Source organism: Xyrauchen texanus, chromosome 18 (genome assembly GCF_025860055.1).
Source record: "Xyrauchen texanus isolate HMW12.3.18 chromosome 18, RBS_HiC_50CHRs, whole genome shotgun sequence".
Taxonomy (NCBI): domain Eukaryota; kingdom Metazoa; phylum Chordata; class Actinopteri; order Cypriniformes; family Catostomidae; genus Xyrauchen; species Xyrauchen texanus.
The window spans coordinates 11,884,344-11,910,741 of record NC_068293.1 but is presented as its reverse complement, the minus strand read 5'-3'; the positions used below and the strand labels follow the sequence as shown (position 1 = coordinate 11,910,741).

The 26,398-nt window shown below is 39.0% G+C and overlaps 1 protein-coding gene across 1 annotated transcript in view; it reads left to right on the top strand.

Moving 5' to 3' along the window:
* Positions 1-26,398, top strand: part of LOC127658586 (unconventional myosin-XVI-like) — a 288,117-nt gene that overhangs the window by 158,415 nt on the left and 103,304 nt on the right. The window contains 5 exon segments of the mRNA XM_052147955.1: positions 1,518-1,628; positions 5,460-5,525; positions 9,657-9,784; positions 19,742-19,847; positions 23,355-23,472. Of these exon segments, the coding sequence (XP_052003915.1) occupies positions 1,518-1,628; positions 5,460-5,525; positions 9,657-9,784; positions 19,742-19,847; positions 23,355-23,472 (529 nt within the window).

The window sequence follows — 26,398 nt, the reverse complement described above, 5'->3', positions numbered from 1 at the left end:
AGAAATTAGTTACATCTAATACACTTAGATCTTGTATCACTACGGAAGCTTTTAGATTAATGCTGTTAAGAAAGCTCTGCCCTGCTATTGGAGAGCAGCAAGCAGTATTAGTCATCGTTTGTATATAAAGACATGCCGTAGTAATCTGTCCTGTAGCACACCCTGACCCCATTGACCCTGAGAATGACCTCTGAAGAAACAAGGGAAATAAGTTTCATTACTATCGTGATACTATAGTAATGGATATCCATTACTATTGTTCTGTGTGAACTCAGTCTTGTCCATGTGTGTGTATATGAAGCAAAGAGTAGATTTGACCTCAGTTTTTGCAGTGGGAAATAATGTTGACTTGGACTTATATCCATTGGGATTTTAATGGAAAACATGTTAGGCTGTATTATTATTATTATTATTATTATTATTGTTGTTGTTATTATTTCATTTAAGAGTGGCCTTGGTAGAGAAGATCTAGAGACAGATAGTTATTGCATTTGAATAAATGATCGTTCATGCAAGCATTGTTATATTTATAATAATGTGCAATGGTGAATTGTGCACTTTAAGACCAAATAAAGGCCGCTGCACACCTCATAATTAATCGGATAATGATGTCATTTAGGAAATAATCTGGCCAAAACGAAGGTGTTTTTGAGTTCGTTTCGGTGGTTCGTCAAAGCAAACCTTCAGGAAAACTTTGTACCGGCTTTTAAACACCTTACTGCCATTAGTCCACGTTATTTGTAGGTGTGACCTGTAGCTCCACCTACTCTGAGGCTGACAGCTAATTCCAGTTCAGTGAGATAAGATCAGTCAACTTGAACACACCTGTGTGCTGTTATTAGCGAACTGGTGCAACTTTACCTACATCTGTATGATGTTCCAGAAACTTGTCATGCAATTTTTTTGTTGTTGAATTAGTCTTCAAAAGGAATCAAATCTACTCAAATACTCATAAGTGTCCATTCACTCTATTGTTTGAAATACTGCTTCACTCACTTGCCATTTGCAGCCGAAATAGTATCTTCCCATAGTAAGACATCATTCTTTAGTCTGTATTCTACCCATTAACACTCTTTTATACACCCATCTTTGCAGTAGTATTAGTGTCATCATAAAATACAATAACAGAGTGTAACTTGCACATGCTATTTCCGCATTAGTGCATTAGCACAATGAATGCAAAAGGTAAACATGGAAAATGATATATGTAATACTTGAAATCATAATTTTGAGTAGTTAAAACAGTTTATTTTACTGATCTCGCATGCATTCTACTTCTTGAATGAGGTATGAATCCATTAACACATTTTAATGTTATATTAGTTGATGTTTGACATGTAGTCTTGAACTACCTCATATTTAAATGTACCTCTAAACGCCTCTACCAGTGGTGTGGCCGGTGTCTGAATGTTCGCAAACAGCATGTCATTGCTCAGCTGTTGCAGACTTCTTTGCAGATATTTTTGTAGTTAATAGTTTATACATTTTCATGAGGAATGCTATGTTTTGTGTTTCAGGTGAAACTAATGCCTCCTGCTCCTAATGATGACCTGGCATCCCTCAGTGAGCTCACCGATAGCAGTCTGCTCTACGAGATGCAGAAGCGCTTCGCCAATGACCAAATATATGTACGTAAATAAACACAAATATATGTACTGTCTTGCAAGGCTGTAATCCTTTTATAAAGCCTGCAGTTGGTTAGAGATAGCATATTAAAGAAATATTTTATCCCAAAATGAAAATTATGCCACTGTTTACACACCTTCATGCCGGTTTAAAGCTTCAAATTGTATGTTTTTTTATGTAACACAATATTATAATTTTTGAATAATCATCACAGAGCTCTTTTCCACAGAATGATGGACAGTGCACAGTAACCACAGCTGTCAAGCACCAAAAAGGAGAAAAAACATAAAAAAAAGAACCATATAAGTGGTCTGTATGACTTGAGTGCCATATTTTAAGACTTTTGAAGCCATATGGTAACTTTGGGTGATGTAAAGACTTCTCTCTCCTAATTTTCCATTCCACATATTTGAATTGGCTTGCCACGTTCAAGAACCAATGGTGTTTTGGCATCAGTGACTTCAAACTTTGTCCAATTTGTTAGCTTTTTTTTCATCTGTATGCGAATGAGGAAGATTATTATTGAATAATTAGTGATGTATTTTGCTTTCTGTTCTTCATACAAAATTATTATATGGCTTCATAAAAAATGTTGGTGGCAAGACAGTCATGGTCACTATGGACTGTCTTTAAGAATTGTTTAGAATTTCTTCCTTTGTATTCCACGGAAACAGCTTAAGGGTTTAATTTTTTTTTAACAATGTACATTTCCAAATCCGCAAAATATATCTGAACTCTCAGTTAGGACCTAACTCTGAGTTTTCGCCCATTTGTGGGCCATGAATTCAGGAAGACCCCTCCATTCTCTGCCTTTGCCCACTCAATCATACAAGTTTTGGTCTTTCATCGAACCATCCGGTCGGAGACTCGTCTCTCACACTCAAACACACACACACACACACACACACACACATGTTGTGTTTCCATGTTTTATGGGGACTTTCCATAGACATAATGGTTTTTATACTGTACAAACTTTATATTCTATCCCCTAAACCTAACCCTACCCCTAAACCTAACCCTCACAGAAAACTTTCTGCATTTTTACATTTTCAAAAAACATAATTTAGTATGATTTATAAGCTGTTTTCCTCATGGGGACCGAAAAAATGTCCCCACAAGGTCAAAAATTTCGGGTTTTACTATCCTTATGGGGACATTTGGTCCCCACAAAGTGATAAATACACGCTCACACACACACACACACACACACACACACACTGCTGCTGGCTCTATTCTCTGTGGTCTTGGAGAATGGCCAAGTCCCCTGATTTTAGGCTGGAAAGGGACTGGTGTCTGGAAAGCAGCCCTCTAGGTCTCAGTGTATTCAGGCCAAAAACTTGAGCCAACCCTGGAGAGCTGAAAATACATTCTTATATTGATTCTCTGCGAACGGCTGCTGTCTTAACTGCTACAATGTCTGTTTCTGCTATAAATCTTTGGAACCTCTCTTACTATTAGTCTTAGCACTACTACAAACCTACATTGGTAATAACACTAATAGCAATAAGTATTCTTTTTTATCACCTACACCACATATACTGCCAATGTGTTTACTTTCACTATCTGTATTAAAGGGTCAACATTATTTAGGATAGTTGCTAAGTTTTCTTGCACAAAAAAGAGTCACAAATTAGTTTAACACGATAATTTTCTACCTTCTATCTGACCCTTAGAATCAAGCAGTCTGTTTTTGTTACTGGTCCTGATATATGTAAATGTTGTGATTGGCTAACAAGTGAAATAAGTAACATGAGTGCATGAATTGTTATATTGGTACCATAAAAAAAAAATATATATATATATATATATATATATATATATATATATATATATATATATATTAATAACACAATTATGCTGCAGTGTAGAAAACATGCCTTGACCATATTTTTTTTATTTTATTTTTTTATATCAATTATTGTGTCTCTTTGAGTCTACTTGACATCAATGTTGGTTTGGTTGAAATCATTTTTCCTCTGTCAGAATAAATACAATCAAACTTTTCTGAATAATTTTAGAACAATTACATTCTAAACAATATTGTGTACTGTTTATGTGTAGCTATTGTATATCACCCAGCCTTTGGCATTATTTTAACTTGGGTGGGTTACATGAGGAGGGTGCTTTGCATTCTGCAATTTACAGTATGTCTATAGACTTCATCTGAAAATGTTATTTCAGAAGAGCCATTCACCATGTTGACAGTTGAATAAAGCACCCATTCTTCCACACACATTTGTAGTGGCACTCGCCTCTGATGTGGCACATCTACTATTCTCTCCTATATCTTTTCTTGTTAATCAATGAAAGTATGATTAAATGAAGAAGTCCATCTCTATATTATTCGCCCACCTCATTGTGGATCATTCCAACACGACTACAGTCGACTGCACACTACTAGTTCATGACTTGATCTAAATCTATGCCTATGTCTACTGCAATTCCCACACTTTACAATGGAGCATAATGAAGTCTCCCTGCTGAGGCTTATATGGAGGGAGGGAGCAGAGATGGTGCCTTTTGTGTGACACTGTAATGGGATCTAATGATGTCTGTCATTACTGCAGCGATGGATAGAGATGAAGGTGTTCACTGGTCATTTAGGGAAAGAAGGTGAGAGAGAGAGATGCTGGACAAGCACTTTATAAGAGAGGAAGGAACCACATAATCCTCAGTTGTTTAAATGGAATAGAAAGGAGAGAAGCACTGACTTGTGTTGTTATTTTGATAATTCATGACTACATGTTGAAATATTCCTCTCCAAATGGACTGGAATGCCTCCATTCCTCCCAAGTGATCTCTTATTTTATGTACATCTTATTATAGTGGATAGGTGCACAGGTGTTCACAAATCTCTGTAGAGTCAAAATAAAGTCTAAAGTCTTTTAAGGTCAAGTTCAGGTCTAGTGTCAAGTCTTTCTTTTGCCAAGAGTCTGAGACGAGTCTCAGTTCTTTCAAAGACAAGTTTAAGTGAAACCTCAAGTCTTTCAAGGCCCGGTCTATGTCAAGTATTAAGTCTTTCAGGGCTAAATCTAAGTTAAGTCTCAACTCTTAGTCTTTCAAAGCCAAGTTTACATCAAGTCTCAAGTTTTTCAAGTTCAGGTAAATCTCAAGTCTTTGTCTTTTGTCAAGAGTCTGAGACAAAGTCTCAATTTTTTCAAGGTCAAGTATAAGTGAAGTCTCAAGTCATTCAGGGTCAAGTCATTGTTTTTAATCATGAATCTGAGTCAAGTCTCAATTCTTTCAAGACCTAGTCAAAGTGAAGTCTCAATTCTTTCAGAACAAAAAGGTCTGGACTGGTAACCAAAAGGCTGTGGGTTCGAACCCTGCACTGAGCCCATGAACTTAATCTTGGATTGCTCCAGGGAATTGAGCTTTTATGTGTCTTTAGAAGAAAAAAAAAATGCTAAATGACTTCTCTATCACTGTATTTAGGGTTACGAGTTTGTGTTGTGTAGCCACACTTTTGTCTCAGGTCCAATTGGCAGCTTATTCTGGTTTAACATGAAAGCATACAATCACAGTTTTTTTTTTATTTTAATTTTATTTATTTTTTTGTTTAGTTTAGTGTAGTTTTTTGGAGTAGTTGATACTACAGTAGTAGATCTCATAGACCATACATTTTAATCCCCAAATTATAAATACAGATTTAAAAAAGAACCATAGGACTACAGATTATTTAACATCTTGCAATTTCTGCCAGCTCATCCCATTGTTGTGTGCAATACAGATCAGTCAGACAGTGAATATACTGTAGATGTGCCATCTAAGGTAGAAACTAGGTTAACTAACTTTTATTTAATTTAGTAACTTTTTTTATATCTTTTCAGACCTACATTGGACACATTCTTCTCCTCATTAACCCCTACAAGAACCTGCCTATCTATTCCAATCTCGTAAGTACAGACCCAAGATTTGTGAAGTTGTTTTTTGTCAGATAAATGTTCAATAGTTCACTGCACAAACACATTGTTGTCAGCACAAACCATAAATTTGATAGCTATTTATTTATTTCCTCTTCTCTGTATCTTCTCTATCTATTTCTTTCTTCATCTGTGTTGTAAATTATTCTCAAGTTTAAAGTGGTAGTTCTCCTGCAAAAGAAAAGTCATAATTTACTCTCTCTCATGTTGTTCCAAACCTGTATGGCTCACATTTTCAATGGAACACAAAAGGCGTTATGGCTGTCAAGCAAGGTTTCATTGAATAGCGACTTATATTTCATTTTGTTTCTCACATAAAGCTTAAAGGGTTAGTTCACCCAAAAATGAAAATTCTCTCATCATTCACTCACCCTTATTGCATCCCAGATGTTTATGACTTTCTTCCATCTGCTGAACACAAGTGAAGTTTGACACCCATTCACTTGTGTTGTGAGGACATACAGAGCTGAAATATTCTTCTAAAAATCTTAATTTGCATTCTGCAGACGAAAGAAAGGCATACATATCAGGGATGGTGAGTAAATAATGAGATCATTTTTATTTTTGGGTGAACTATCCCTTTAATGTATTGCTTCAGATGAATAGAGTAAAGCGCAAACAATTTAGCTTAGACATTCTGCTAAATATATAACTTTGTGTTTCACAGAAGACATAGATTTATATAGGTTTGGAATGACATAATGATAATTAATGATTGCAGAATATAAATTTTTGGGTGAACCATTCCTTTAACATCCAGCCCTGGTCGGCATCCTCTCTGATACAGCTGGCTGTCCACAAAATGACATGTGTTGAAGAAAGTAAACTCTTTAGGGATCCACATTGTGTGCCGCCTGCCACTCAGGAAAAAAAAAAGATTAAAAGTTGTCCATTTGGCTGCTGTAATGCTAAATTGGCTTGTGAAGGGGAACACACACACACACACACACACACACACACACACACACACACACACACACCCTTAATCAAAGAAGTGCAGTGGGTCTGGTGGGGCGCTTTTCCCATATTGACCCCCTGCATCAGAGTCTCATTTCAGGCATGGTTTCTCCTGAGTGTCCCCCACCATGGAGTTCAGAATGACCCATTGAGAGAAGGACATATGTCCCATCATCATCCCAGACCACCTGCATGCTCATGTTATATCACCTAACCCCATTTTGTCATATACTTTAAGCTCTCTTCATGGAGACAGCAACTTGCTCTGGCAAAATGAACGGGAAAGAGCAGCTAAACAAAATTGGAGGTTACAGAAAATAGGGCCAGAATTACGTTTTATACTTTATCTGTGGATGAAAATATTTTTGCTAGGATGGTCAATCATTGCCTTTTTAATGTATTTCTGATCAGCGTTTGATGATTTCCACTACAAAAGCTTATTTTCGTTAAAAATGTTTCTCATTAATCATTCTCTGTCTGTGTCTGAACCAGAAGGTTGTTTGGTTTCCCAGAAAGTTGATCATTTAAATGAAAGTGTTATGAAGACCCTTTTTGAGGAAACTGGTTTCAGACCAGCTTTAGAGGCAGCATAATGTCACATTTCACGATCAAGAAAAAAAATAGCTTTAGGGATATCCAACCAAATGTTTAATGACTACAATGCTTAGTTCTCAGTAGAAATGGAATCATGAGTAAAAAAAAACAAACATGACAATTACTTCTTTTAAACAAGACAACATTTTTATAAACCACTTACGCAGGATTTGGGGATGCAGAAAAGCATACATCTTCAGATACTGACCAGATAAAGTCATTAGAAGTAGAAGACAAGATTTCACTAAAAAAAACTATTAACAGATAATCTTTATGCCTTCATACTGCCTGCAAAGGCAGCAATTTTTACTGTTTCCCTCCCTCTTCCTTCTGTCCTTCCTATGTCCTCTGTGTCTCAGTCATGCTGCTCATGTGAATATGTGCATTTTGTGTCTCAATGGTAAAGGGTAATGAGATCTCAGCATTAGTTTTTTTTTTCCCCCTTAAACGGGGCTAAAATTGTGCTCACAATGCATATTCACACACACTCACAAACTAACACATACAACCCTTCTGTTTCCTACAACTTTTATATACAAAAATTGCTAAATTGTAATTTTGTGGAACTGGTATCATTTTTTACAGATAATCTTTTGCTAGAAAAGGATGGCAGACAGCGCAAAAAAAATATGTTCGAAAAATATATCATATAAACATCCCTTTTTCAGGACACTGTATTTTAAAGATAATTTTGTAAAAATCTAAATATCTTTACAGATGTTTATTGTAATGGTTTAAACAAAGTTTTCCATGCTTGTTCAATGAACCGTAAACCATTAATGAACATGCACCTGTGAAACGGACGTTAAGAAACAAACAGCTTACAGATGGTAGGCAATTAAGGTCACAGTTATAAAAACTTAGGACACTAAAGAGACCTTTCTACTGACTCTGAAAAACACCAAAAGAAAGATGCCCAGGGTCCCTGCTCATCTGCGTGAACGTGCTTTAGGCATGCTGCATGGAGGCATGAGGACAGCAGATGTGGCCAGGGCAATAAATTGCAATGTCTGCACTGTGAGATGCCTAAGACAGCACTACAAGGAGAAGGAAGGACAGCCGATTGTCCTCGCAGTGGCAGATCACGTGTAACAACACCTGCACAGTATCAGTACATCCGAATATCACACCTGTGGGACAGGTACAGGATGGCATCACAAACTGCCCCAGTTACACCAGGATCGCACAATCCCTCCATCAGTGCTTGGACTGTCTGCAATAGGCTGAGTGAGGCTGGACTGAGGGCTTGTAGGCCTGTTGTAAGGCAGGTCCTTACCAACATCACTGGCAACTTTGGCTCACATCCACCTTCGCTGTACCAGACAGGACTGGCAAAAAGTGCTCTTCACTGACAAGTCACGGTTCTGTTCTGTCTGATGGTCGGACTCACGCTTTTTGTCGAAGGAATGAAATGTCCGGGAACTTGCAAGTGCCTTGGTGGAAGAGTGGGGTAACAACTCACAGCAAGAACTGGCAAATCAGGTGCAGTCCATGAGGAGGAGATGCACTGCAGTGATTAATGCAACTGGTGGCCAGACCAGATACTGACTGTTACTTTTGATTTATATTTTTGTCCCTGTAATAAGTGCACTGTAAGTCGCTTTGGATAAAAGCGTCTACCAAATGCATTAATGTAAATGCCTTTGGGCCATCCTCATTGGTAAATGGTTAGTTCACCCAAAAATGACAAATCTCTCATGATTTTACTCACCCTCGTGCCATCTCAGATGTGTATGACTTTCTTTTATCTGCAGAACACAAATTAAGATTTTTAGAAGAACATTTCTGCTCTGTAGGTCCTCACAAGTCAAGTAAATGTACGCTAACATTTTGAAGCTTCAATATCCACATAAAGCCCGTATTAAAGCAATCCATATGACTCCAGTGGTTAAATCCATGTGTTCAGAAATGATATGAAAGGTGAGTGAGAAACAGATCAATTTGTAATTAATTTTCTATCATAAATTCTCCTCATTGTCCATTAGGGTGCGATATGGAAGAAGGATGTGAATCACCAAAAACAGAAGGAGAATGCTAAAGTGAAACTTAAGTAGAGATTGGCTGGGAGGTGAATTTATAGTAAAAAAAGACTTAAATATTGATCTGTTTCTCACTCATACCTATCATATAGCTTCTGAAGATATGGAATTAACCATATAATAATTGTCTGGAGTACTTTTATGTTGCTCTTTGGTGGATTTGTGAACTTCAAAATTTTGGCACCCATTCACTTGCATTGTATGGACTAACAGAGCTGAGATAATCTTCTAAAAATCTTTGTTTGTGTTCAGCAGATGAAAGAAAGTCATATCTGGGATAATATGAGGGTGAGTAAATGATGAGAGAATTTTAATTTTTGGGTGAACGAACACTTTAAGCCCCTCACTGGTTATGTCACTTTTAGCCAGCAAGTGTTCTACCCAGTTAGTTACACTCAATTCAGCTTCTTTTAAGCAAATAATGGAAAACAATGGGCATGGTAAATTAAGAGTGTACATGTTTAATACATTCAAATGACCCTTGCCGCTCTCTCTCTCTCTCTCTCTCTCTCAGGTGAGTCAGTTGTATCTGAGCTCAAGTGGTCGTCTCTGTTCATCTCTCCCGCCTCATATCTTCTCTTCAGCTGAGCGTGCTTATCACATGATGCTGCAGGAGCGACGGCCACAATGTTTTATCATCAGGTGCCGTCCATTGACATGCATAACACTGTCTCTGTGAAGTACAGTACATGCAATCAATACAACTGTTAGCCATTATCCAAATGATCCTTTTCCAAATTATTTACATGTGCATTACACATGCACAAGAACATAATCAATAACTTAACTCCACTGTCCCAGTTCACACAGTTGCAATTTCACATTCACACCATCAGGGTGGCCTCCTCCACTGCAATTCTTGTTATATGAAGTTAAAAGCTGGAGGGATCTCCAACCATCTACAATGAATGAAGCTACATGGATGAGTGGTAAAACATATAAAATATAGGGTTTCCAGAGTCCTGGTAAACATTGAAATATCTGATGACTGTTAAACATTTAAAATGAAAATAATAAATTTAATTTAGATTAAAATCTCTCTCTCTCTCTGCTCTCTCTATATATATATATATATATATATATATATATATATATATATATATATATATATATATATATATATATATATATATATATACATACAGTACAGTTGAAGTTTACACGTTTTAACCACTCCACAGATTTAATATTAGCAAACTATAGTTTTTGCAAGTAGTTTAGGATATCTACTTTGTGCCTGACATGAGTCATTTTTCCAGCAATTGTTTACAGACAGATTGTATCACTTTTAATTGACTATATCACAATTCCAGTGGGTCAGAAGTTTACATACACTGCGTTAACTGCGCATTTAAGCAGCTTGGAAAATTCCAGAAAATTATGTCAAGCCTTTGGGCAATTAGCCAATTTGCTTCTGATAGGAGTTGTACTGAATTGAAGGTGTACCAGTGGATGTATTTTAAGACCTACTTTCTAACTAACTCTGTGCTTGACATCAATGGAAAATCAAAAGTAATCAGCCAAGACCTCAGAAAGAAAATTGTAGACTTCCACAAATCTGGTTCATCCTTAGGAGCAATTTCCAAACACATGTAGGTACCATGTTCATCTGTACAAACAATAGTACGCAAGAATAAATACCATTGGGCCACACAGCCAACATACTGCTCAGGAATAAGACGCATTCTGTCTCCTAGAGATGAATGTAGTTTGGTGCGATCCCAGATCAACAGCAAAGGACCCTGTGAAGATGCTGGAGGAAACAGGTAGACAATTATCTATATCTGCAGTAAAACGTGTCCTATATCAATTTAACCTGAATGGCTGCTCAGTAAGGAAGAAGCCAATGCTCCAAAACTGCCATAAAAAAGCCAGACTGATGAAACCAAAATTGAACTGTTTGGCCATAATTACCATTGATATGTTTGGAGGAAAAAGAGTCAGGCTTGCAAGCCGAAGAACACCATCACATGTTGTGGGAGTGCTTTGATGCAGGAGGGACTGGTGCACTTCACACAATAGATGGCATCACGAGGAAGGAACATTATGTGGATATATTGAAGCAACAAATGGTTATTGACCCTAAGCATACTTTCAAATTTGTAGCAAAATGGCTTAAGGACAATAAAGTCAAGGTAATGGAGTGGCCATCACAAAGGCCTGACCTCAATCTGATAGAAAATGTTTGAGCAGAACTGAAAAAGTGTGTGCTAGCAAGGAGGCCTACAAACCTGAGTTTAAATGTATTTGGCTAAGGTATATGTGAACTTCTGACTTCAACAGCATATAATAGTGTGTATATATATATAGATTAAAATATATATACACACTCACCTAAAGGATTATTAGGAACACCTGTTCAATTTCTCATTAATGCAATTATCTAATCAACCAATCACATGGCAGTTGCTTCAATGCATTTAGGGGTGTGGTCCTGGTCAAGACAATCTCCTGAACTCCAAACTGAATGTCAGAATGGAAAGAAAGGTGATTTAAGCAATTTTGAGCGTGGCATTGTTGTTGGTGCCAGATGGGCCGGTCTGAGTATTTCACAATCTGCTCAGTTACTGGGATTTTCATGCACAACCATTTCTAGGGTTTACAAAGAATGGTGTGAAAAGGAAAAACATCCAGTATCGCGGCAGTCCTGTGGGCTGAAAATGCCTTGTTGATGCTAGAGGTCAGAGGAGAATGGGCCGACTGATTCAAGCTGATAGAAGAGCAACTTTGCCTGAAATAACCACTCGTTACAACCGAGGTATGCAGCAAAGCATTTGTGAGGCCACAACACTCACAACCTTGAGGCGGATGGGCTACAACAGCAGAAGACCCCACCAGGTACCACTCATCTCCACTACAAATAGGAAAAAGAGGCTACAATTTGCAAGAGCTCACCAAAATTGGACAGTTGAAGACTGGAAAAATGTTGCCTGGTCTGATGAGTCTCGATTTCTGTTGAGACATTCAGATGGTAGAGTCAGAATTTGGCGTAAACAGAATGAGAACATGGATCCATCATCCCTTGTTACCACTGTGCAGGCTGGTGGTGGTGGTGTAATGGTGTGGGGGATGTTTTCTTGGCACACTTTAGGCCCCTTATTGCCAATTGAGCATCGTTTAAATGCCACGGCCTACCTGAGCATTGTTTCTGACCATGTCCATCCCTTTATGGCCACCATGTACCCATCCTCTGATGGCTACTTCCAGCAGAATAATGCACCATGTCACAAAGCTCGAATCATTTCAAATTGGTTTCTTGAACATGACAATGAGTTCACTGTACTAAAATGGCCCCCACAGTCACCAGATCTCAACCCAATAGAGCATCTTTGGGATGTGGTGGAACGGGAGCTTCGTGCCCTGGTTGTGCATCCCACAAATCTCCATCAACTGCAAGATGATATCCTATCAATATGGGCCAACATTTCTAAAGAATGCTTTCAGCACCTTGTTGAATCAATGCCACGTAGAATTAAGGCAGTTCTGAAGGCGAAAGGGGGTCAAACACAGTATTAGTATGGTGTTCCTAATAATCCTTTAGGTGAGTGTATATATATTCACCTTATTCTTCGCCCGTTCTATTTCCCATGATTCATAGCGGGTCCAACTGACTAAACGGTTTTCTACTTCCGGTTGAAGTGTTCGTTTACATAGAATGCTAGCACTCGCGTAAAGGCTACGGTGATAGATTGTAGTTATTAAAGTATACGAAAATTTTTCTGTCAATATGGGTAGTAGTAGGTGGCTACACACCGCTGATGATATCACAAAAGATCGTGAAGGCGACCGTATCAGCGTGCCACATCCCTCAAAATTGACAGGTTGGGTTGATGACATGAAGCTATGGCCAGGAGTTAGTCATATTGACATTATTAATTATTTTATTTTTTCGGAGGGTGTAGATCGTGAAGAAATGCGAAATTACAAAAGCACCGAGGCCTTCAATTACTTCTTTAGTAATAAAGTCGGGCGCATTTCTTTGCTGAAGCACGGAGACTATGTATTTTTGAAAGCAGAGGTAGACAGGAGTCAAAGTGCTAACCAGCCTAAGCTTATTGCTTGGGTTATGCTGCAGCAGTCGGGGGTGATAGAGACTGTCGGATGTTCATGTATTGCTGGATTAGGAGATCGTGCAGTCATGCAGCAGCTATCCTTTGGAAGGTATGAAGAAAAGAAAAAAAAGTTAATTTTGTTTTTAACTGTGATTTAATAAAAAATTACGTGATCAGATCACATTTGATGAATGTTTTTTTTTTCGATTTAACGTTAGTTTAGCGATGTGGGGATGACACAATCTGAAACACATGGCAAAAGCATATAGATCAGATTCTGGTAACGTATTAGGTGAATGTGCTCATGACAGGTTGAGAATGCAGTTACTTCCGGAAAGACAGGGCTTGCATGTACAGATGAGCAGCGCAGGTGGAATGCAGGGACAGTCAGGAACCTTGAGCCAAAACGACTGAGGGACATAAACTTCAGCCACCACAGAGCAGGAGATGAATTTAGCATTAGTGTGTCAGATGCTCAGCCACTACCAAACACCCCACAATATATGTCACATGCAGAATTTATAAATAATGTAGACAAAGACCCAACAAAGCCACTTTTCCTGTTAAAAAACAGTCTATTGGGCAAGTGTTACAGTGTAAAACCAGTAGTGCAACCCTGTAGTCTTGCAAATACTGCAGTAGATGCAAGATTTTTGAGACCCCATCAAACTCATGCCGGTTCTGATCTCACATGTGAGACATGTAAAAGTTTCTATGAGTTGTATGTTCAAGTGAGCAGTGCACAGGCTTCTACTTTAGAATCTGAAACAAGGGAGCAGAGTTCTTCCGATTTGTGGCACAATGCAAGAAAATTGAGAATAACTGCAAGTTCAGCTAAAAGGTTCCTTCTAGAGCATCCACCAATCCTGATAAGTTTATGGCAGAGCACCTGTATCCATCCTTTCGTGGCAACTATGCCACAAATTATGGTAAGGAGAATGAGGCGGTTGCTGGTAGTGCACTTCGAGAGCAAGGCATGAGTATTACACATAGGGGCATCGTTGTTAGTGTCACAGAGCCATGGTTATCAGCCAGCCCAGATGGGGTAATTGACTCTTCTGTCCTACTCGAAATAAAATGTCCCGTCCCAAGTAAACTCCATTCTACCCTCCTGGATCAACTTGATCATAACTGCAGTGATATCAAGCTAGTAGATGGAGTACCACAACTTCAGAAAACAGGTAGCCGAGGATATTACATGCAGGTACAATTAGGCATGTTTTGTGCCGGTCTGAAGATGGCCAAATTGTTTATCTGGAGCCCAAATGACACAGTTATGTTCACTGTACCATTTGATGAGCCCTATGTTCTGGAGAGGGTAGGACATCTGAAGAGATTTTATTTCTCAACAATGTTGCCCCAGCTTGTGGATGAATTTGTTGGTCAGCGACTGAAACTGCAGAATAGATACATGAGCATAATGAATTCATAGAAAATATCCCTCAGAAACATTTTGTTCAAATCACAAAACAACTGTTAGGTGCAGCTGCGGTTAACAGTATGAAAACTCATTATTTTAAAAAGTATTTTTGTACATAAGTGAATATTTATAAATACATAATGTTGTTCATGTAAAATTGTGTGCAAATCTAATAAAATCTATTGTACACAAACTCAAATAATAACAACAAATTTCATACAGATTCAGATTTTTTTATTTAATGACATATCAGCATTCAAAGCTATTTTCATGGCAAAAAATAAATTACAAAAATACAAATATCATATAAATACAAAAAAACCAAAAACATTAAGTCATATTATACAAGATTTTTTTAATTAAAAGGTTGTATCAGCGATTTCAGGCTCAAAAGAAATGATCACATTCATCTAATCTTTCCTAACGATCCGCTATCTGCCCGCCCCATAAGCATGCCGTCCAAAATCTGCACACAAAAACAATTGGTTTCACCAACCACCAAAACAAAGTGTTCCAACAAATCACCGACAGGGGTGGATGTTGTGAGGTTTAGCTCCGACTTCGCGTGCACGAGCGCAAAACCTCACAACACACACCCCCTGTCGGTGATTTGTGTGCAGATTTCAGAGCCTAGGCTGCCTACAGAGATGCGTTTTTGGACGCCATGCTTATGGGGCGGACAGCTAGCGGATCGTTAGGAAAGATTAGATGAATGTGATAATTTATGTTTCGGCCTTTTTTGGGCCTGAAATCGCTGATACAACCTTTAACATATGGCTATCCAAAACCATTTCAGGCCAAATTTCATACAAAGAGTAAATATAAACAGTCAAAAAATAAAAAAGGCAGCGATATGATATCAATATGAAATATACAGGAGCAATTTATGTAGATGTGTAAAGTGTGTGTGTGTGTGTGTGTGTGCTGCCTGCAGATGAAACTACAACCTCAGAACACCACTGTTGTCACTTATCACTCACGGATGAGATCACCCCTTAGGTTGGCGAGGGCGCACAGATTCGGAGGATTTTTTCAATTTTGGGGGTCATGTTAATTGGTATTACTTGAGACAAGATCTTGTATACTTTAAGTCAGCCTGATTGCCCTCTCAACATGAATCCGAACATTTGCAATCCTGCGAGATGCTGTGACTTGTTCCTCAGTTAGCTGAGCACCCCTCTAGTGAAAGCAGGCAGAACCAATTTGACCCTTTTTTCAAACAGCAAATCACGAACCAAGAACCCACGATCTGCCATGACTTCATCTCCAGGCTTTAAATAGTCCAAGATACCAGAGTTCATTGTGATATATTTGTCACTGGCACGTCCTCCATATCCAGTTGAAATAAACATGATTAAACCACATGGGGCAACAGCAACAAGGTATTTGATTGTGTTGTGCGAGTAGTAATGGCTGTAGGACTCCCCTCTAGAGTCAAGATTTTTCGCCTTCTGTAACAAACTTTCGCTGCAGTCAATGACACAGGTAGTGTTGGGAAAAAACTTCTTGAATGCAGCTGGCATAGTGGCCTTAATGGTTTCTTTTGGGAGCCAGATAATAAGAGGGCGCAAGACCTCCTCCATTTTATCAATCCAGAATGAGATAACCTTACTGGCAACACTCTGAGACACATGAAACTGCCTACCAAGGTCACCCAGCACACGATTTAATTTCAATTTTATCAGTGTCATTAGTATCTGATCTCGCACTGACAAAACAAAAGCCCTTTCAGCAAATACATCTAAGGTGGAAACAAGAGAGTTGAAGGTTTCCAGTGAGACACCAGTGTAGAGGAACGAATCGGCATCACTCTGAAGCATGGAGTAGCTGAAATCTTCAGTTTGTGTTGTGGCAGCTTTGGCTGTCTCGTCAACACCCTGCTGTTCACCATAGTTGTGGTCCAAAAGCGATGGATCTTCCCACTGGGTGGAAATAGTGCTGTATGACGGTTGTGGCACCTCAGGTATGCCCTCATCCTCCTGGTCTGTCACTTCTGCAGTTGCTGTAAAAAATAAATAAAAAAAAGAGCACATAGGCTACATGTTAAACCTCTGTCCATGTTTCTCACACTGACAACATTACAGGCAAATCTTATGATAAATGGTGATGAAAGCTCTTCCTCTCTCAGGCTAATAACTACCTGGCCCACATTAAGATAGCCCTCATAGCATTAAATCTACATTGACATTTAGTGGACAAAGGCATCAACCATTAATGGCCATGTTTTTAACATATTTACTCATAAATGGCATATTGTCTAAAAAAAAACTGTAGGTTAGACTGCCCACAGATAACACGAATATTTCAGGCCGGTGGAGCTCGTAAAAATGTAAACACATTTACTCATAATGGGCATATTATTCATAAAAATATAGGTTAGGCTGCCCACAGATAACATAAATATTTTTGTAGCAGGCTGGTAGAGCTCGTAAAATGTAAACAACCGGAGGTAGCTAACGTTAACTAGGTTAGCTGTGAAGTGGTGCTATCGCTAACCACCTACAGAATTCAACATTAAAAGTGGCTTACCTGTCGCTTCGACACGAACAATTGCACGTCTCTTCTTCACCACTGGTCTGTCATATCCAAGGTATAATTCCGGATTGGGATGGTCATCCGTGGGGCGTTTGTCAACAAAATGGTGCGAGCAGACATACACCTTTTTCGGTGGATGTTTCAGTTTTAGCGCAGCTAACCACTCTAAACGTCTACTCTCTGGCATTGAATGTAGCTGATACGGAACCGGACACGGGCATTCTCTCCTTCTAATCATGTGATCGAAGCACTCAGTTTCTAAAAAGTTTTTATCTTCTTTGAATTGTTAAAACAACCAACAACAGCACATGTGGAACCTGAACTCATTCTCTCGCTGCTAGTAACTTACTGGTCGATCGCTACGAACCGGAAGTTGACAACCGGTGTCGTCGTAATGGCAGCGCGCATTGGTTAGAGCAGAATAAGGTGAATATATATATATATATATATATATATATATATATATATATATATATACTATTATTATTTATTTATTTTACTGAATGACTGGACCTTCATTGGTGTGGCAACCCTGATTTATTGGTTAAAAGGTGTAGGATCCCAGTAAAGAAGCAGGAAAAGGAAAAAAACAATTCCAGATGCCCCCAAGTATCTTCTAGATCACCTTTTCTACCTACTCTCATTCATGCACCAGCTTGCAGGTTGTAATATCTGTCCTTAGCTCAGTAAGCCACCTTGTGCTGGCATAGTGGTGAAAATGAGGTAGAGTTAGTGTTGCCCGCCCCCATATTTGTGTATACAGACTCCTGCATGGCTGGAGCAGCCCTTGCTAAACGCTGTCACAGAGACAAATGTGCTGGGGTCGGTGTAAATCCAAACATGTTAAACACTCTCAGGGAGATTAATGAATTCGGGGGCAGTGGTCCTCGCTCCATGTCCTGCTCTGTGCTCAGGTCATCTCTGATTGCAATTAAATGCTGATTCAAATTCTGATGCTGCTCCACTGGCCCGGTCCCTGTGTTTCACTGAGCCAGAGAGGATCTGGCAGCTACTTTAATATCCTTTCTGCATGGGTTATCCATCACACACACACACACACACACACACACACACACACACACACACACACACACACACACACACACACACACACACCTCATCCTTACGGTAGATTCACTGTTGCCATGCTCCAGTGACTACAGAACCATGGAAACAAAAGTGGTGGTATGCCGGTTCAAGGGGCTTTCAAACACACACATACACAAACAGGCAAACACACACACACTCTCAACCTTCTAACTCAGGAATGCATTGTGCCCTTGAGTTAAGTTGCAACCCAGAATAGATGTCTAAAAAGTAATGGAAAAGTGGCGAGAAAAAGCAAATTGATTGGTCGGAGGACAAATGACCTTTTAAAAAAAGCATCTGCTTGGATTGGTTTTCGTTTATTCTCTTCGCTCTCTAGAAGGAAGCAGGTTGTCCTGCTTATAAAGATGGTAGAGCTGCTGCAAGCTGTTTGACTGTGCTTTATGGCTCATATTAAGATGAAACAGTGTAGTAATTAATAAAGTTACTGTACTTCATCAAAAAAATGAAGTGTGATGTAAATCTTGCCTTGTTATTGCTGTAAGTCTACAAAACCCTTGTTAGTAGAAGAGGTCTGGTGTGGATTAACACTGTAAATATACTGGTTTCCACGCAAAATGACAATTGGTATCGCACTACCGACTAGTCACAGCTTTGAATATGTCATTTTATCACACAGCTCTGTGGAGTATCTTCATAAAGTGATATTTGACCGGTCATCCGGGTATTGCTACTTCTATTTGCACACTGCGATCTCTACAAGTAAGCTAATCATTTCTACTCAAATGAATATTTCAAGTCAGTTTATGTATTTATTTGGCAAGTAGTTGTGTAATAAGTGTGCTAAGGAGCAGTCAGACTGTAATTTGTCACAATATAAACACCTTAAAAATCTAGCACTGTTTCACAAGACACTAAAAAAACAGGTGGACGTGGCTCAAAGGTCAAAGACATCGTCTAGCGCATGTTTTCATAGAGAACAATAGAAAAACCACACGGACGGACACAAAATCAGGCTCTATGTGAACGGCCCTTAAGGAACTGAAAAAATGTCAGATAAGATAAATAGAAAGAGACAGCAAGAAAGGGTCTTAGTTGGCTGAGTGTGTCGTCGCTCATGCAATATAGGGATGTGGAAGGGAATGATACAGCTCCAAGACCTGCTACAACATCTCCCACTGTTAAACTTCCAAGAGTTTAATAAAAGAACATATTAACCAAGGGACAGTCTTCCCATGGATCTTTCAAAATATCAGCCACTACATTGGTTAGGTTTATGTGTCTTTAGATTGACATAGGATGTTTTAGGCAGCTCTTCTAGACAGAATGTTTAGAAAGTCAAAGTCATGTTTCATCCTATATAAAAAAGACATAATTTGGGAATTTGTAAAACAACGTCACAATGCAAACCTAAAATAATGTTTTTTATTATTATTATCATTATTTTGAATTAGGGTGAAATATGACCTGCAAATGTTGTATTTTCATGTGTGTGTGTGTGTGTGTGTTAGATTCACCCCTTCATTTTTTTCCCCCTCACTCTAGTGGAGAGAGCGGTTCTGGGAAGTCAGTGGCCTGTAAGTACATCCTGAAACACCTGGCCGCTCGCTCAAGTCCCAAAGGGTTCGCTTTAGAGCCACGGATGAAGCATGTAAGTCTATCTGTCTGTCAGCCCATCACTCGTATGTCAACTCAGAAATTTTTCTTAAAAAAAAAAACATTTTGGTATTTTCAAGTTACAGTTGTTGAGCAGCTCATGTGCTTGCAATAATCAGGGTTGGGAGGGTTACTTTTTAAATGAATTCCATTTGTAACAGATTACATTAGATTACTCAAGGTCAGTAACATATTCTAAATACTTTGGATTACTTCTTCAGCACTGGTACATTTTTTTCACTTGTTTTGACTATAAAAACTCTGCCAGTGCAGTAAGACAAAATACATGTTAAAAATACATTCTCTGAAAAACCAGAATATCTTATTCAGTGTTGTTTCTAAAACAAGATTAATCAAATTTGCCCTAATATCAAATGTCTTAATGGAAAAAAGAAATTATGATCCAATTGATCGTGTCTGGTAACATGTGCATGTAAATTGGCTAGAAATAGCATTTTAGAATAGCATAACTTACTCATATGAATGAAACACATCATAAGAAAGTGTTTCACCACTGTTCAAATGCACTTTGGATCGCGTCATTTATATGTATAAATGTTTTCCATCTGAAAGGACTAAATATTAAATGAAAAAAAATGACAAAGAAATGCAAAGTAATTCTTCAGTAATCAAAATACTTTTTGAATGTAACTGTATTCTAATTACCAATGATTTAAGTTTTAACTGTTGTGGAATACAGTTACTTATATTTTGTATTTTAAATACATAATCCCGTTACTCCCCAACCCTGACTATACTTAGCAATTATGTTTGAGATCATTCATTGTCTTGAGCATTTGGCAGAGGCAGTGTCTAAGCTCTGACTGTCCTCACATGTGCTCTGTAATCTGGAGCCCTGGAGGTGTTTATGTGCTTTTAGTCACTCCATTGATCCTTCTGAGTCATGATAGCCTCAAACAGCTGCTATTTCCCACTATTCAAAGGGGAATTAAATGCTTTAAATTATTATGTGAAAGCCCCAGGCTGGTGGTTTGTTGTTATGGTTGAATCTCAAGAAGCTATTTGTTGTTGGCTAAAAACATCACATACAGAAATGACTATAGTAATGTTATGGCCACGAGCAATGGGTGACATTATATCACATGAGTACATATGTGTGTATAATCTCAGCAATTGATGAAGCACGCATGCTCATTTATCAATGATAGCTTATCGCCACCTGGTGGAGAAAAGGGTCACCTGCTCAACATGTATCCTCATGAACAGTAGCATAACTGTAACAAAATATTAAATACAAATAATAATAATTGGAAATTGCTGTGAGTGCAGGATGTCATCAATACTTTTGGTCCGTTTTCAATGTGTGATCTCAGACTTTTCAACCGCTTTGTATGTAATAATAATTTACTCACACTAGACTCATAACAGTGGATTCTGGATTTATCTTTACTGTGATGGATACATGCGATGCCGGCTTTAGGCTGAAACAAGTTATCTTAGAAGGCAGCAGAATTTTGCTCCCTACTGGTTGCAACAGCCTTCATGTAGGGAGCATGTAAGATACCTTAAAGGGATAATTCACGCACAAATTTAAATTCTCTCATCATTTACTCACCTGCATGCCATCCCAGATGTGTATGACTTTCTTTGTTCTGCTGAACACAAATTAAGTTTTTAGAAGAATATTTCAGCTCTGTACTTCCTCACAATGCAAGTGAATGGTGACCAGAACTTTGTAGCTCCAAAAGCACATAGGCAGCATAAAAGTAATCCATACTACTCCAGTGGTTAAATCCATATATTTAGAAGTGGTATAATAGGTGTGGGCAGGGCACGAGACTAACTTTTGAGAACGGCAGCACTGGTGCCACCAAGATGGTCGCACCAGCACCAGAGTAGTTCACAAGGGAGGAAGGGGGTGGGGCAGTTCCTAACCAGACACGACGTGATACCACAATATTATTCAAACACTAAAATTATTAGAAATGACAATAAATGCAGATGTTACAACAGTCAGATGGAACAGTCTTTTTATTGAACTTACCTCATTTTCTTACTGAAGCTGCATATGGACATATTCTACGACATATCTCAAGGGGATAAGTACAAGATCACACACATACACAGGGCAAAGTTACTTTATGAATCGCATCACAATTCAGTCTTTTACCATTTTTAATGGTTATGCACACACACAGTACTCTGTTGTTATTTCATCAAAATCCATGTGACAGGGAAGCAGAGAGAAAGTGTATATAACAGAGATCCGGTTGACGAGAATGAGACCTCAGACACAACATACCCTAGGTCTGTTACATCCTCTGCATATATATTTTAACCGGCTAGTGTTAGCCCAGCTTTAATGCTGTACACTGTTATGAGAAGGGTTTTTGATCCATTTTTGACTGGGCTGCTCGGTGCGATGTCACAGAAAATAGTAACCATTCTAAAAATAGAATGCTCTGTTACGGCTGGTTAGGGAAAAAACTCTGATTATCAATGAAAAGATACCCTTTATCGCATGTCGCTGTGTCACATCGTGTCTGGTGAGGACACGGTCACGGTTTCTTTTCATTAGGATCTTGCTGATTAAAGTAAAGTCATTTGAAGACAAAGCCTTTTTCTACAATCAGAGCTTTAGAAAAGATTTTACACAAAGTTCCACTGTATCCATATACATTTAACTGTGGTATTTGAAATTGGATAATTGAAACCAGATGTCAAAGTTAAACCACGATTACATGTACAATAACCATAAAACAAATTATGCCTTTTTTCATATGTAAAACACATGCAGAAATTAAATTGCATTCCCTCACTACCCTGATATATTGATATAAGTTCATGATAAATGAAAATTTGTGAAAAATTATCTGTGATGCGTGGATTGAAATCCTTACAGTTTCTCTGTTCATGGTACAGGTTTCTCATTTATTCCTTTTCAATGCTGTTTAGAATGTAAGGCCATTTCATATAATTTTAGACTAGTTTAATCATCGACACATTATGGGTTTTCATAGAGGTCTACACAAATAATATGCTGAATCCATGACCCAGCCCATGCTTCTTGCAGCGCTGTTTATTGTGATCTGCGCGGCTGAGTGCTCAAGACTGGTCCACCTGTAAATGTGCAAAATGCGACCATTTAGTCGCAGTCTGCAGCTCTGTGTGTGGGTTAGTAATAGATCTTTGTCACCCACACCTATCATATCGCTTGTGAAGACATGGATTTAACCACTGGAGTCGTATAGATTACTTTTATGCTGCCTTTCTGTGTTTTTTGGAGCTTCAAAGTTCTGGCCAGAGCTGAGATATTCTTCAAAAAATCTTTGTTTTTGTTCAGCAGAAGAAAGTTATGCACATCCAGAATGGCGTTTGAGTACTGTAAATTATGAGAGAATTTTTATTTTTGAGTGAACAATTATACCCATTAATATGCTGTTCAGGTAGGCAGTTCATTAGTGTTTGAAAGAGAGACTACATGGAATCTCCCTGTGATCATTGTGGAATTATTTAACATTTCTTCTTTCTATGTTTGCAGGTGAATGCCATCTTGGAAGCGTTTGGCCATGCTAAGACTCAGATGAACTCCTCAGCAAACCGTTTTATAAAGCACGTCTCATTGCAGTACTGTGAGAAGAGAAAGACACTACTCGGAGGTTTGCTCCTGTTTGCCTTTCATTGCATATGATGAGAAACATTCAGAATGAAAGGAATGATAGCCAAACCTTGTGGCTGTGTCTGAATTCCAAAGCATTTTGAGTGAGAACTGAATTTGATGTCTTTGACCTTTGATGTTCTGTAGGTTAGCAGATGTGTAGTATAAATACATTCACATACATACTACATCTGCCATGTTGCCGTTGTCCTTTGACTCGTGTTTTTTTTTTTTTACCTTTGATGTACTAACAACTGGGAAAACTTTAAGAGATCAAGCACCGATTAGTGTAGCAACACTGGAATCAAAATCATAAAAGTTACAAATTACGTGATGGTATTCATTTGCATGTTAATGGTGTGTTGATTAAGTTCATTAATTTTGCCTCGGCCTGCTAGCTAACAGTAATGCTGAAATGTCTTTTCAATCTACCCCGTAGTTATCTGAAAAGTTAGCAAATCCACCGGCTTACAGCTGAGTTCAGAGTCACGCATCTTAGGCCCAAAGGCTGAATTTGTTTTAAGAGAGACTCTTGATAAATCCACCGTGAAGTGCATTCAAGAGTGATGAACTGACAAAGCATGTAGTTCATTTACCCACTTTGCTGTTGTTAAAACCAATAATAAAGCAGTGGAATCTCACACACTGTATCGTTTCAATCACCCCTGGCGGTAAACCAATGACACTCAAATTTAGCCTATCACGGGCCAGGCCCAAAGAGCTACTCGGTCCGGGGCGGGGTGAAATATTCCCCCCAGTGCTTGCAACAGGAGATCCCTGCGCATTGGGAACTGGTAAGGCTGGGCGCACAAAAGTTTCCCAGGCCAGTTCAGGGCGATCAGTATGACTGAATGACAATATTTTCATTTGTTGGAATGATTAGACTAAGTGGAGGATATATATAAGGATGCTTTAGAGCATCCACCAGTGCATATGAGTGGAGCATTTCACCTGAGAAGAGAGTGCCCTTTTAAAGATTCTGCTGCACTCTCTCAGGCTGCTGCTCACTCAACCCAGAATGCACTTCGTGATATGCTGGTTTGGGAACCTGCGAAATAAGCAATAGGCCTGAGGGAGTTCAAACATTGTTTTAGTGAAGTTGCAGGCCTTATAGCATCAATGAATGCAAAGTTTAAATCAAAGTTAAGAACGAGCAACAATTTTGAAAAAAGAGAAAAAACATTCACTGCTCTTTTCTGGATAAATTAGTACGCCCTTTAAAACCGAACACAAAATTAGGATGAGAAATTGCTGATTCATAATTTAATAAATGTCAGCCTAATGATGTGCCTATATTTCACTCTGAGGGGGACCTCAGCCCAAAGGGGCAGTTGCCCAGAAACAAGTATACTACAGAGACATTTCATGTCGGAGCGGGATTTGAGCTAACTTTTTTCACCGGTGAGCATGAGCGGTACTTGAGCGGTTGAGTGGAGCGCACATGCATGGAGCGGGTTATTGAGCAGTGTCACACCGCTCCGCTTTGCTCACATGAATGCACCATTGAGGCCAAAAGACTCCAGAATGAGACTTTTTTTTCCCTTTCTGTAAAAAAGTGACAAACAATCGCAAATCTGTCCGATGCGCTCCTGTGACAGAAACACTTGATACTGATCAGAGTTCAATCTGAGACCCAGATCAATTATTTCCTGTGAGAGCATCAGACAACTCTTTGTCTCATTTATTTTCAATCACAGATACACTAAAAAAGACACCAGTGTTCTCGTAACTATCTCTGCTTGCTGCTGCGATGGCACGCACAGCAGTTGATCATCTAGTTAAGCAGCCTCAGTGGCGTTTGCGCTGCCTCCACACACTTGCTGAAGATTTTTTGTTTTGTGTTTGTGCATTTTGAACTTTTACCTTGTGATGTATTTGTTGAGGTTTCGCAAATTCAAAATGGGACAGAGACCTCCGCCTCTCTTGGGGATGACAAAATACCTGGAGTAAAAGCTGTGATGACTTTCCTCCAGCGGCACAATCCTTATTGCTCTTTTGCTGAGAAAACTGTTTATTTACTCCTCTAAAATATGAGGTGACTCTCCCTCTGCTGTTGATATAAACACACTGTTGAACAGAGGTGGTTTCACAGCGAATTGCAGCCGATAACCCTGTTTTATTGTAAATAAAACCCAGGGATGAACTACGCATACATTCCAACTTTCTGTGTGAACAGAGAGGGGTCCGCTGAAGCTCTCGCTCACCGATGGAGCTGTGGCACCATCTAGCGTCAAAGCTGGGGATTGCAGCTCTGAGTTAGATTTTTTGTGATTTATTGTCACACACTGCTGTGCCCTTGGGCCACTGTCTGGATGCACAGAGTAGATTTGTATTTTTGTTACACGCATATTTTTTTGCAATTATTGCTCCTCTTTCTTTTCTGACCTCATGTGTGGAGAGGGGAGATACAATCTATGAGGCACTTGGGAATCTGGTGCCAACACTCACATTAAATAGTTTGTGTATGTACTGTGCAACACAAAACTTATGGTTTGATTCCCCTTCTGAGTCCTCTTGGCTGGAGGGGTGGAAAACAAACTCACCTCTTGAGGAAACAGTGACTTCGAGAGCTGTCCCAAATTTGAATACTGGTTAGGTCTTCTTGTTGCCCTGGGGGTACTTTGCTTCTCGGTTGGGGCTGTTTTTCGGCTGTGCCCCTCTGGGTCTGGGTTCTAAAACCAGATTGTCCACCTCTAAAATGGGTTGTGAACCTGGAACGTGTCTTCTGCGGGGGGAGAGCAGTGGATTTTCGGAGAAGGCAGGTCTCAAATGCTTCCCCATCCTTTTTCTTCAAATCACACTGCTGCCACATTGTGGACACAGCCTGAAAAGGGCTTTCGATCCACTGGGGTATCAAGGAAATCTGTCTTCTTCCTCTCAGACAGGCCAGACAGACCGTGCCAGATAGCTTGTTCACCCACAATGGT